The sequence below is a fragment of the Carassius gibelio genome, chromosome B23 (assembly GCF_023724105.1).
Source record: "Carassius gibelio isolate Cgi1373 ecotype wild population from Czech Republic chromosome B23, carGib1.2-hapl.c, whole genome shotgun sequence".
NCBI classification, from domain to species: Eukaryota; Metazoa; Chordata; class Actinopteri; order Cypriniformes; family Cyprinidae; genus Carassius; species Carassius gibelio.
The window spans coordinates 21,709,038-21,721,520 of NC_068418.1; the positions used below are offsets into that span (position 1 = coordinate 21,709,038).

Here is a 12,483-nt window from a genome sequence, read left to right on the forward strand (position 1 = left end):
GGGTCACCATGTTATTTTCCAGAAATGTCGCAGTCCTTCCACTGAATATCCGCTCGACACATGAAATACATAAATACAGCTCTTGCTCCAGATATGAGTGTCCTTTGTGAGAGTCTAACCATGACTTTGACTTTTGCACTTTTCGTGCTTTCTGCCACATTTTATGCCAAACGGAGAACATGAGCAAAGAAGAGTGTCTGCATTGCCCTCAACAATCTCCATAATCTTTGTTCTGATATCTTGCCCCTTAGCCTTTACACTCAGTATGACCCCGAATGTAATGTCTAATGGCCACCCAAACTAAAGCAGTCCGAGAGAGGGGACACGACAGAAAGAAAGAAAAAAAAAGATTTTTTTTTTTTTTTTGCCAGAAACAAATAATAATAATAATAATAATAATAATAATAACAATTATTGCACAAAAAACCATTGTCAAAGTGTTAATAGGACAAAAAAAAAACATAAATTAACTGCTTTTATTCAAGTCAGAAATGTGATTGAATGAAGCTAAAAACACAATCGAAAGGTAGACATAGCTCTGCCGTGTAGGTTGTGAATTATATTAAGATAAATAGACTAAGTCCAACAACATCAAGACACCCCTGAACTGTGCATTAAAAATACTAATAATAATACTCGTCACAACAACAAAAAAACCCATAAACTTCTAATCCAGTCTCACGCAAAGCATGCTGGGAACTAGAAATCCATTAGCTAGCCCATAAACTTGTGCTAATTGAGAACACGCCTTAACTTCTGGTTAAGTGTTAGACAAGCAAGCATAAGTGGTAAATGCAGAAACTCCTTTAATGATAAAAAGTCTTTGGCGCATTTGGGGTTTTCCTGAAATCACGGCAGGCCTATAAATGGATCGTAAAACGATCTTACAAATCATCTTAGAGTTATGGGTTATTTCCCCAAAGCATTGTTAATAGTAGCATGTAATTCGCAGTAGATCGACAAGTGTTCTCGAGAAATCGAGCACATGCATCGTGAAAAGACATAGAATCACCTGCAGAAGGAAAAAATACAGCTAAACTTGATACAGTTACAAGGATTGCACTTTAGTATTCAATAATGTGACTTCCATATCACGATTATGCAACATGTCAAAGCTAATTCATGAATTAAACATTAACACAAGATGGTGTTAGTGAAATGAAAAACCTGTTTACATTTTTAACGAAAATATTCAATTTCCGGTGTTCTTGCACTTTTTCGTGTTGGAGTTACTGGTGAAAGTTTTGCCCATTAGTTCTTTAGGTCTGGCTGCCAAGCAAGTTTGACGTAACAAAGAACAATCTGCTTGCTAGTCTGAAAAGAGTCCTCAACCAATTGCTTGGCGGGAAAATAATAATAATAATAATAATCATAATAATAATAATAATAATAATTATTAAATAAATAAAAATAGCTTAATTAGCCTATATTTAGATTTTTTATTATTTTAACAATTTTACGTTTTATTCGTGAAAAAAAAACAATACCTATATTTTGCTATTTCTTCCTGGATTAGCCTACTAAAGGCAAGATAGATAGGTCTCTGATAAAAGAGATGAGTGATCTTGTGATCGGTTCAAGTTGCCAGGCAACAACCTAAGAGAGTCGCTCACTGAATAGAACATCCATTATCTCTAAAAGTTCCTGAATTTAACGAGTTACCGATTGAAGCCACATCGCGTAACCTGTTTTTATCGAATGAACCTGTAGTCTTTTAGCCAGTGTCTGTCTATAAAGTCTCATTACAAGGAAGAATTCGGCGTATAATGGCACAGGGGCAGTTTGTTAAGAATGCAAGAGAATGGTCGTCCTATGGATGAAATGCCACCTGCGAACATCTCTGTTTCTCTCTATCTGTCTTTCTCTCTTATTCTCTCTCAGTCTTTCATACTTATCTGAAGCAAACCTTTATAAAGGCTACTAGGAGGTGGAGAAATTAATGTAAGAGCTTAACAACACAAGTCAGAAACTTTCCTCGTCCACAGTCCTAAGAAAACAGACATCATTACAGGTCACGCACGTTTCATAAGCAAACCCTTTTTGAAGTTCCCTAGTTTGCACAAGTTACCAAACAAACAATAAATAAAGTATATTCACTATCACGTCACACTGGTTGATACCCTTGTAGCCTAAACGAAAGTCTCTCTTGTTGCAACTGAGAAGTTCCCAGTGTCACAGTATAGATGTACAATTGTGTATTGAGGCTTTTGTCCAGTTCTCCGGGGTGTCTGCAATGTGTCTAAACATATGCGGTCATGAGGAGGTCACTAGACGTGCTGCTGAGCCCCAATGATTAATGTTATCTTCTCTATAGAGAAATGGCATTCATAGATTAACGTTTTCTGTACAATATGGTGAGTGGTTCAACTAGGCATGTTCTATTAGCATAGAATATAATTTCTAGTGTGCTAAATAAAGACTGACTTTTAAATCCTTGCAAAACCGAAGAACTTTAGCATAGGAGGAACAGAGAAGTCCAATGACTTTTTGACTATTAGTCATAAGGTGTTTAGATAAAACGCAATGAAAACGTTAGAAATGAAATATGAAATATGCATTTCAACATAAATGCAAATAAAACTTCTAGACACATATAATAACATGTATAGTTTTATTTTGACCTTTTATTTTGCGTGAATGTACAGAATACAGAAGTATGCAAAATGTAGAAGGGGGGGGGGGGGGGGGGGGTTTATGAAGTATGAAATCCCTGCCAACATGGCAACTTTATATAAACAATACCATGTGTGAATTGTAGTCAGGTTTTCTAATGTTATATATTTTTAAATAGTTGACAGAACTCACCTTTCACGACCCCGGTCCACTTTAAAATAAAACAATGAAACAATATTGTAGCGCAGTCCACCCTAAGTCGATCTTATTTCTAAGTTTGATGAACTCTTGAGAGATCTCTCCAAATTTCTATAGTTGTATTTAGGTTCAGATTTGTTTTACAGCGAAGCAGGGCACCGAAGATATAAATCTAGTCTTTGCTCTTCAGAGACAGACCCATTTGTATGCATCGTTATGACCAACAACATCCTCTGTTCATTAAAATCCTTTCCTGGATTTACTCTCTTATCTGTCCTATGCCTAAAACCATTAGGATATTACTAATGTTTATTGAAGAAATTAATCCGAAGCGTTGTGCTGAAACAATGAAAAGATTATGATTTTATGAAATGCAAAGCGTCTGCTTGTAGATTTCAATAACAAACCTTACATACAAAAATAAATAAAGAACTATTCACAAGGTATCAATGTCTTTCATCCCCAAAAATGTTTAAAATGATTTATTCTCCAAAAATTTGGGTTATGTCCTCAACAGTTGGAGTTATGTGAGAGAAAGCAACAGACAGCTGTATGCAGCGGCCCTTTGTGCATTCCATTAATTTGTTTTCTAAAATTTACCTCATTGCCGTTTTATCCTCTTTAGAGAACCTGTTTTTGCATGAAATGGTTAAAGCGATGTTATTATCGATGTTTTATGCAGCTGTTTGTGTCAGCAACCACAAGAGCGCAGAAGGTAGGGAGGAATTATAAAAGGGTTGACACCCAGAGCGACCGGCGCGCTTTTGTGAGAGAAAGAAAAATGATTTATTGCCAGCAACGTGGTTCAAACAGAGTTCACTGAGAATTGTAGTGTACCGGCGGAGGCGCTGAGTTATGGTCTTGCTGAGCCACTACATCAAAGATTCCTTTTCAGATTTAGTGAATGGACCCAGCGGCATGAGACAAGGGAACAAACTTACTTTAATTAGAAAATTCCCAAGATCACAGGCGACTTTCAAACAATAAGGGAAGAGATTGAAATATATGAAAGGTACAAGGGGGACCATAAAACCTGCAGAAGAATAATAAAACCCTCCCTATGGCCTCCACCACCACTTCCCAAAATATTAATAGTAATTAAATAAAAAATGCATCGAAATTGTTTAAATAGCATTTATTGAATAGCTCATTCATATGTGGTTATGGAATGAGTAGGCCTACACTTGCATTCCTTGCACACTCGGGCGCACTAATCATTCATGTTAATAGCGCTGCAAGTCGGCAGAAGACGGACTTGTAATATGCATAGTGAATGCTTCTATATGACCAAGCTTGTGACAGCAATTCACTGAACTCAAAATAACAAATCGTTTTTAGGAAAAAATTGATTTTAGCCTTACAACCGAAGAGGATGGCCACATGGCTCCTTGATATTCTTCTTTAATAGACAGTATATGAATGGTTATTTGACTAGTTAAACCATCCGAAATGAAATATAAGGTTTTTGAATTGCTGTCATTTTTACCGATATTGTTTTAATGCAGCCCAAAGTTATCATAATAGCTATAGGCTATGTAAGTACTGAGACGACCATTATTCAAAAACATACTTGCCCATACTGGCAGGCCTCTTTGGGTTTCAGAAACTCATTATTGAGATCTGTCTATTATTATAAGCGTTTTCTGGAAAAAAAAGTAAGTAAATAAATTAAAATATAAAATCCCTGCAAGAGAAAGAGTGAATCGTTGAGGTAATCAGTCTTTGTCTTGGAAAATACGTTAGACATGTTATTGACAGTACTGAGTGTCTGAGTAAATACTCAAACAAGACACTGTGGAGAGTAAATGAAAAGGGACTAGTCCTTGGTTTTCAGTCCTTGTGCACAATTAATCACTAGTGCGAGACAACCGCTGTCCACAGCTTATGGAGCCTAAAGGAAGAGTCTTTTATGTTCATTTCAGACTGGGGATACTAATTTACTTCAGCGTGACTGCTTTATATAATGTTATCGGCAAGCAGTCGTTATAATTAGCAACTGGCTAAAAACGAATCCTACTGTGACGATAGGTGTCTGGAAAAAACAGCGATCTGGACAGGTTGAGCGCTAAATAACGTTTTGTGGCAATGACCCTCTTCCCTCCACCAGCTTAGCTTCATGACGTCAGAGGACAAAGGCTAATTCTATTGCGAATAAAAAGGTTTTTTGATCAATCTTTAATTATTTAAAAAGACTCAAATTATTTAAAAACAACAAGTTACCCGACTCCAACAAGTTTCTAAAGACCTCACCATTACCCTAAAATGTCATGCTTACGCCAAATCCGGGCTTTTCCTGCTCTTTGTTCATCGAGACGTTGTTTTAAATAGCAGACAACGCGATTCTTAGTTACTACACGCGATGATCTTGAACGTTTCTTTGATTACCCGAGACGAACAAATAGCCATATCGGCGACTATTTCCTTACACTGCCAGTTAACTGGAAAATGAAACTCTTTTAATTTCACTAAGATTATTTTTGACGTGCATTGTCACTACAGCACTGACAGTAGATCTCTTTGTTTGACCACACCCATTGATTCTCTTGATGTCTCTTTCACCAGGTAAAAATGCGCAGAAATCTCAACACACGTCGGAAACGCCATTGATATTCGAAAGATCCATTTAACGCGTGGTGCAATATTTCTTTCACAGCTCAGAAACGTTGGTTATTATATGTATGTAAATATATATTTTTTATTATTATTATTTTTTTTTTTTACAAAAAACATGACTATGGAAAAGACAAACAATTTATATGACTGAAATATTTTATTTATAAAAAGACACTGCTAAAACATCTACATGGCTGTTTTTACGAAGGATTAAGACATTTAAAATATATATATAAAATCAGTATATGTTTTGAGCTGTAGTTACAACTGTAAAGCGTTACAGGAACAGTTAATTAACTATGCGGCAAATAAGTCGATTATTATATAATACCTACCACAGAGGACTGATAAGTCAGTCAAGGTTTCAAACATTGTATTATAAAACGTTATCACCGAAATGAAGTCTGTATTCTGCAATCCATTGTGGCAAAACTAAGGAGACTCGATCCCAGACATGCATGTCTTTTCTCTGTCCAAATGGGTCTCTTTCTCCCTCCCACCTCCCAAATCACGCTCTCTCAACACTGTCAGCAAGGTAACAGGGTAATGTGTGCGCCCTGCTCATGGCTTTTCGTCTGTCCACAGGATAATCATTCGAAATGGCAAAATAGTTGAAGAATGCGCAGGAAAACGGAATCCTCGTTTGGTTGCTTTCGAGCACTTTACAACTCAAACAGCCAGTGCGCGAGGCTATTGGATGAGGCCATCACGTGACTACATTGTTTACCCTTGTTGGAAAACAATTAAAGACGGCAGTGAGTGTACTTTAATGTCTTTTCTACACCTTGTGTGATCAATTATCCAACTGGAGTGGTCAGGGCGGGTAGAGATGCACAATAATTCGTTTCACGATTTTCATATTAATAATGCTTACTTGGACAAGATATGTTACAATAAATCTCATGTTTGTTCTATGGAGCCACATTTGTCCCCTTGTGCTCTGCAGGAGAGCAGTTTTGCGTGGAGACAACATGCTGAAGAAAATTCATCAAAACGTTATGAAGGCCATATGTGGAACTTTCAAAAACTCTCTCAACATCCCTATTCATCCTCCGCTGGTGTCAGCCGCTCCGCGAATGAAACGACAAAATCCTTGGACCGGACGAATGCGACGGAAAGAGACGAGGGGTGCAAGCTGCCAACTTCCTGCTTTTCAACCAAGAAGTACCCTTGGATGAGAGAGACAAATACACCTATAAGCTTCAGCTCCATAAACGTCATGGAATCAGGTGAGAGAACTCGTTTTTGGACTAAATGAGGTATATTGATTGGTATTGCTTAAAAATAACCACTTAATCTAATCAGTCAGTCATATTTTAGTCGATAATGAATAACAGCTGGATAAGATTTGGTTCTATGTTAATGTGATTTGTCACTACAGTTATTAATCAATAATTAGTGTTTTCCTTCCTTCTTAAATAGAAAATGAACCCCTAATTACAGGCAACATTTCAATCTTGATTAATAAAGACTGCTCATTTCCAGTAAACATCCATGTGAGAAGAAACCAAATGTGTCTCAAACTAAAGTTTTATTATGTTTGATAAAGGTCATTAATTTATATATATCAGTCCATCAAGATCAATGTGGATATATGGATGGGGCACAAAAAAAACAAAAAAAAAAACAAGATGGGGCAAATATTATTGTATGCGTATTACTTATTGATGAAAACACAATTACAATGTATATATTTTAAGTATAGTAATTTTTGTCTAACAGCACTTACACTGTTTGAAAATATGTTCTTCTCAAGTTAAAAATGCATAAGCTGCATAAAAGGGGAAAAAAAAGAAAGAAGAGAACTTCTAAGAAAAGTAATATTTTCTAGAGACAGCCAGTTGTTCTGTGAACTTGATTAAGTTTAAACTTTTACTAAGGAGCGAAAAAAAAAAAAAAAAAAAAGCTTACAGTGAAATTTTTATATTATCTGAGGCTATGCTTTTCTGGGTCACAGATAAGACTGCTTCACTTGTTTTAACCTAAGCAAAATCTTACTAGTGAACATTCTTCACACATATACAAGACTTAATGACATGTTTTATACATGTGGTGATTTTTAGCTTATTTGTGCAGTAATAACATTATGGCATTGAGAGGTCACTTCTTGAAGAACTTGTGTTGATAAGGACAGTGAGTGAAAACACACACACACACACACACACACACACACACACACACAATCATTAGGAATCTAACCACAGTAGAAATCATATGAAATGGATAATTGACTTATTGATTAGTCTACCAACAGTGGTAGACAGTGTGCTGGATTCTCAGTGATTTGCTCTGGCATTATGCTATATGCATCACGGTTAATGCTTTGGGAAGAGAGTTCTGTTCACTATCTGAACATTGATTGATCTTAGATCTTATGTACTTTAACATTTCTATATATCTTCATATTTTCCAGGTGATTCCAGGTACAGCAGTGGTGAAGTAGAGGATAGCGGCTGTTCTAATAGTAAACGGGCACGTGCAGCATTCACCTCGTCCCAGCTGCTCGAGCTGGAGAAGGAGTTTCACTTCAGCGCTTACCTGTGCCGCAACCGGAGACTTGAAATGGCTGCGCTGTTGAAGCTCACTGACCGCCAGATTAAAATCTGGTTCCAAAACCGTCGTATGAAGTATAAGAAAGATCACAAAGAAAAGTCAATGGCAAAGTCCTCTTACTCTTACCTGGAAACAGGTAACCAGCCCTTTGTGATTAGTGGCAGCACAGTGGATCCTCCAGTGCCATTAAAATTCCAATTCCACTATGAGAGACCATCCATGTCTGGTATGAACTGTGCCCAGAGCCACTGGTGAAACTACAAAATGTCCAACAACCAGGTTCTCTAGTAAACAAACAACAACTAAAGCACGATTCACATCAATGGTGAAAATGACTGAATCCTCTTGGTTATGTGAGATACAAATTCTCCACAAAATATGAACCTGTTCTGTCACTGACCAGTTATTTTCAGCATTATAGCTAACTCTTTCTGACATTATTTATATTTAAGGAAATAGAAGATTTATTACCTCTACATGACGATTTATATGAAAAGTTAAGTTCAATAGCCAAGTTCGCTCTGAACCAGATTACATGTTATCAGCGAGTACATGGTAAATCAGAGCTAGTCTCTACTGTGCATAAACTGCTGTAGTAATATCTTTGAAAAGCACCAAGATTTATTGCGCACAGATCCAGGCTCACTTGTACAAGTTTATCTCTTGGGCACAGAAAATACGTTTTAAAAAAGGGCATTCAAGACTTTGAATGGCCATTAACATCTGCTCAACTTTTGAAAGTGCACAACATATTTTTATTGCTCCCAAAAAGACATGCTATTTTTCCCAAGGCATGTGCTGAAACTCCCCTAACCTGGAATGTTATTGATTATAATGGCCAGAAATTTTCAAATATTCAACCCATGTTGAGAGGTGTTGTGTTCTTATGAAATAATGTGTTTTCCTATTGACTGAGTTTGACTTTACGCAAAGTTTCGGTTTCCTGTTTATACAGAAAGTACTGCTCATTTGAATCTGAATTCGTGGTGTTTTGACTGGCAAATGAAAAAAGCAACAAAACAGGAAACCAAACACCGTCACAGTGTTATGTCATTGTCAGAATTCTTGCTTTGATAATGTTTTCATTTTACCAATAAAGTGTGAAAATGCCAGAGTTGCAATGTAAAATATGTTCATAAATCTAGTTCTTACTACTTTTAGTGTACTTCAGTCATATTTTATTAAAAGCATGACTGCTTCAACTGAAACTGCTTCAAACTCATTCATTCCTTCTGGATAGTTAATAATAAAGGTGAATATGGGTTGAATGTACATGATACTGTCGTCATTCTGTTGTTTTTTCAGATCTTTGTTAGTTTGATAAAAAAAAAAAAAGCTGAGAGAGTGAATCTTACTTTAGCTTTAAAGAGCTTCTGTGGGTTTAACTTTGATACTTTTTGAATTAGGTAATACTGTACTTTGTTCTCTTAAAACATAACCTTACATATATGCTTTCCTCCGCCTCTGCCTCCCAACCTCGTAACATTAATCATTTAGACAAGGCGCTCTCTCTCCCTCCCTCTTTCCCTCTCTCCCTCTCTCTCTCTCTCTCTCTCTCAGCTTCACAACCGCTCAACCTGCTGGGCCTAATGACAGGCAGTGCGCTTCTCTTCCAGCCTTCCAGCTTGCTCTTCTCCAGTATGGGAGCTAAAGCACAGATTTGAAGAAAACAGATTTGGTTTTCTCCTTCTCTAAAAACAGAGCCTATTATTATATTTGTGCAAAATTGGACTACAGCAACGTTAGCAGTGAAGAAGCGGAGGCTTGTGGGCACCGCCCCTGGCAGGGTGGGTGATAACTCATTTTGATTAATTATGTTTAATTAGGACGTCGCCGTGTGTCATTTTATAAGCTAAGCACGGAACAGCAAAATCTACCTTTTCAAAAAATATTAACTTCAGCTGAAATTTGAACTAATTGAGCAATTTCAGTTTGGCTAATCTCAGTTATACTGCATAAATCAATCTAGACCCAGTATAATTAGTAGCCTAACTTAGCAGCCTTCAGTGGTTCAACTTCTCAACCCCGGTCATAGAGGGTCTGAAACCACTGGCTTAACTAATTTCAGGACTATCAGCAACAGCACAATTAATCAAAGGTTTAACTATACTCTCAACCTTGTTTCCGTTTATAGATTACAATGCAGCATCTGTAATCAAGAGGATGGAAATAGGCTTTCATTCCATTCATTCTGATTAAAGGAACAAATAATTCTGTAATGAATTGTTGAGGCTAAATCACAGAGCTAAATAAATAATCTGATACTGTAATTTGTAGATAAGTGTGCGAACATATCTTTGTACGAGCGGCCACGAGAGAATGGAACAGCGTCTGTGCTGTACTGCTGAACTTACCATTCATCACCACGCGGCAGTGTTCCATATGCAAAATAGGAGTTGGCCTCCCGGTGGCCCCTTTAGTGCAACTAAACGGATAGCTGAATGCTTTGCTGTACTTATACTGGATCTAACCTAACATACCGGCCTCAGTTGCATCGAATGTGAAACTTCCAAACAGGCAAAGAATCTCAGTTTAAATGCTACCAGTAAATTACTGTCTAGTAAATATATTGCATTTATTAAAAAAAAATGTATTTCTAAATATCTAAGTATCTAAATATACACGCTCTTTTAAATGTTCTTATAGAATTAAAAATATAAATATATAACATAGTGAGTGACGTGAAATTCAGCCAAGTATGGTGACCCATACTCAGAATTCGTGTTCTGCATTTAACCCATCCAAAGTGCACACACACAGCAGTGAACACACACAAACCATGAACACACACCCAGAGCAGTGGGCAGCCATTTATGCTGCAGCGCCCAGGGAGCAGTTCGGGGTTCGGTCCCTTGCTCAAGGGCACCTAAGTCGTGGTATTGCTGGCCCGGGACTCAAACCCACAACCCTAGGGTTAGGAGTCAAACTCTCTAACCAATATGCCACGAATGCTTTATTCCTCTTTTGTGCTCGACTTTTGATAAAACATCTGCCAAATGTAAATGTAAAATACATAGATATGTAAATAGTAAGTAAATAGATTATGACACACACAGCATATATAAACCAAAAACTGATTGACGAATATCTGAATGATATACAATTTAAATTATATATGCATGTCCCCATAATTGTCTTTTTTGGATACAAGATGAATTAATGTGAATTATTATTAATGCATTATGAGTGAATTATCATAACAAGGGAGAAATTCGGTAAGTGAAGTTCAAAGGGGCATGAGAGGATCACGCACTTGTTATTAGACGGACCACTGAACAACATCAGGCCTACTTTTTATAATAGTTGGACTGCAGTGGTTGCGTGCTGTAGCCCCCTATGGGAAATCAGCCTGTGAACTAAGAAGGCTCCAGATCTAATTCAGGCAAAGCACTATATGAGCTTTAGTTCACAGTAAAGAGAACAGCACAACAGTTCCACTACATTCCTAGATCCATCACTGAGCTCAGTATGTAATTAATTTGCAGAAAATCAGCTGCAGAGAAATTCCTCTTTGAGTGTTCAGGAGAAAAAGATTTACTGGACTGACTTGAAGAGAGAAGAAGAGCGAGAGATAAATGGAGGCTGAGTCGGATTCTTTACATTCTTGTGTGCATGGGCTGACCAGCCATGATTTACGAGCACATTAAGAAGCATTACACGACCCCTGGCGAAAGATCACAGAGGATGAGAGAGCTTGCTCTGGCCACTCACACAATAAAAAGACCTATTTTTAGGCATTTAAAACCACACAGAGTGCACAGCGCAAACCCTCCACATGACATGACTGAATTGATCCAAAGCTGTCGTTGATATAATTCAAGTTCCTCTTCAACATGATGTATATGGGCTAACAATGACAGATATCCATCGCTGAGACATTGCTATAAAACATTTAGAGAGAAAAAAAGAGATCACATCACCTCTTTTTGCTTACTGAAAAAAATATCAAAGTTTTAACTGATACTAATATTTAAATATTTAAATGACTGATCTATATCAAAGGTAAATATATACTTTTTAGTGTGAAAAAACATATCAGAAGAAAAAACTAGATATTAAATCTCAGATTCATTTTTTTTTAAAGAAAATACATCTGACAGTGTTATTAAATTATTAGTGTTATTAAAGATTATTTTTGAGTGTGGCAAATGCAGTTTAAATGTAAAAATATGCATGCACAAAACAAGTATGCACAATTAAATATCCAATATCAGGTGATATATATGCATTATAAACCAATTCCAATAAATGTAAAATTTTGGCCCATAACCAATATGGTATTAATCATTCATCTATTCGACTTTCATTTCATTAGTGTAAAAAGTTCACAATATTTATACAATGAACACAGGTTTATTTTTTGATGTATAATTGTGCATCAGCCAAATATGCGTCTCTGGGTTTCATTGATAAATATAACAAAATATAGAAGTTGTAGCATATAAATTTTGTGACTTTATGAATGCTAGAGTACACAGACTCATGCACACTCGTACAAAAGCACAC

The 12,483-nt window shown here is 36.7% G+C and overlaps 2 protein-coding genes across 3 annotated transcripts in view; both read left to right on the plus strand.

Annotated features, from left to right (window-relative positions):
- Positions 1 to 6,516, plus strand: part of hoxc5a (homeobox C5a) — a 26,132-nt gene extending 19,616 nt beyond the window's left edge. The window contains exon 4 of one of the 2 annotated variants that reach the window (XM_052594417.1): positions 6,371 to 6,516. The gene's annotated coding sequence lies outside the window, so the exon portion shown is untranslated. Of the gene's footprint in view, positions 1 to 6,009; positions 6,123 to 6,370 lie in introns of those variants that run through there. The other variant, XM_052594416.1, reaches the window with a different exon arrangement.
- hoxc3a (homeobox C3a) lies at positions 6,186 to 9,185 on the plus strand. The gene is made up of 2 exons (XM_052594411.1): positions 6,186 to 6,653; positions 7,838 to 9,185. Exons 1-2 carry the CDS (start codon positions 6,254 to 6,256, stop codon positions 8,230 to 8,232), a joined length of 795 nt encoding a protein of 264 aa, XP_052450371.1. The 5' UTR covers positions 6,186 to 6,253; the 3' UTR covers positions 8,233 to 9,185.
- The last annotated feature ends 3,298 nt before the right edge of the window (positions 9,186 to 12,483 follow it).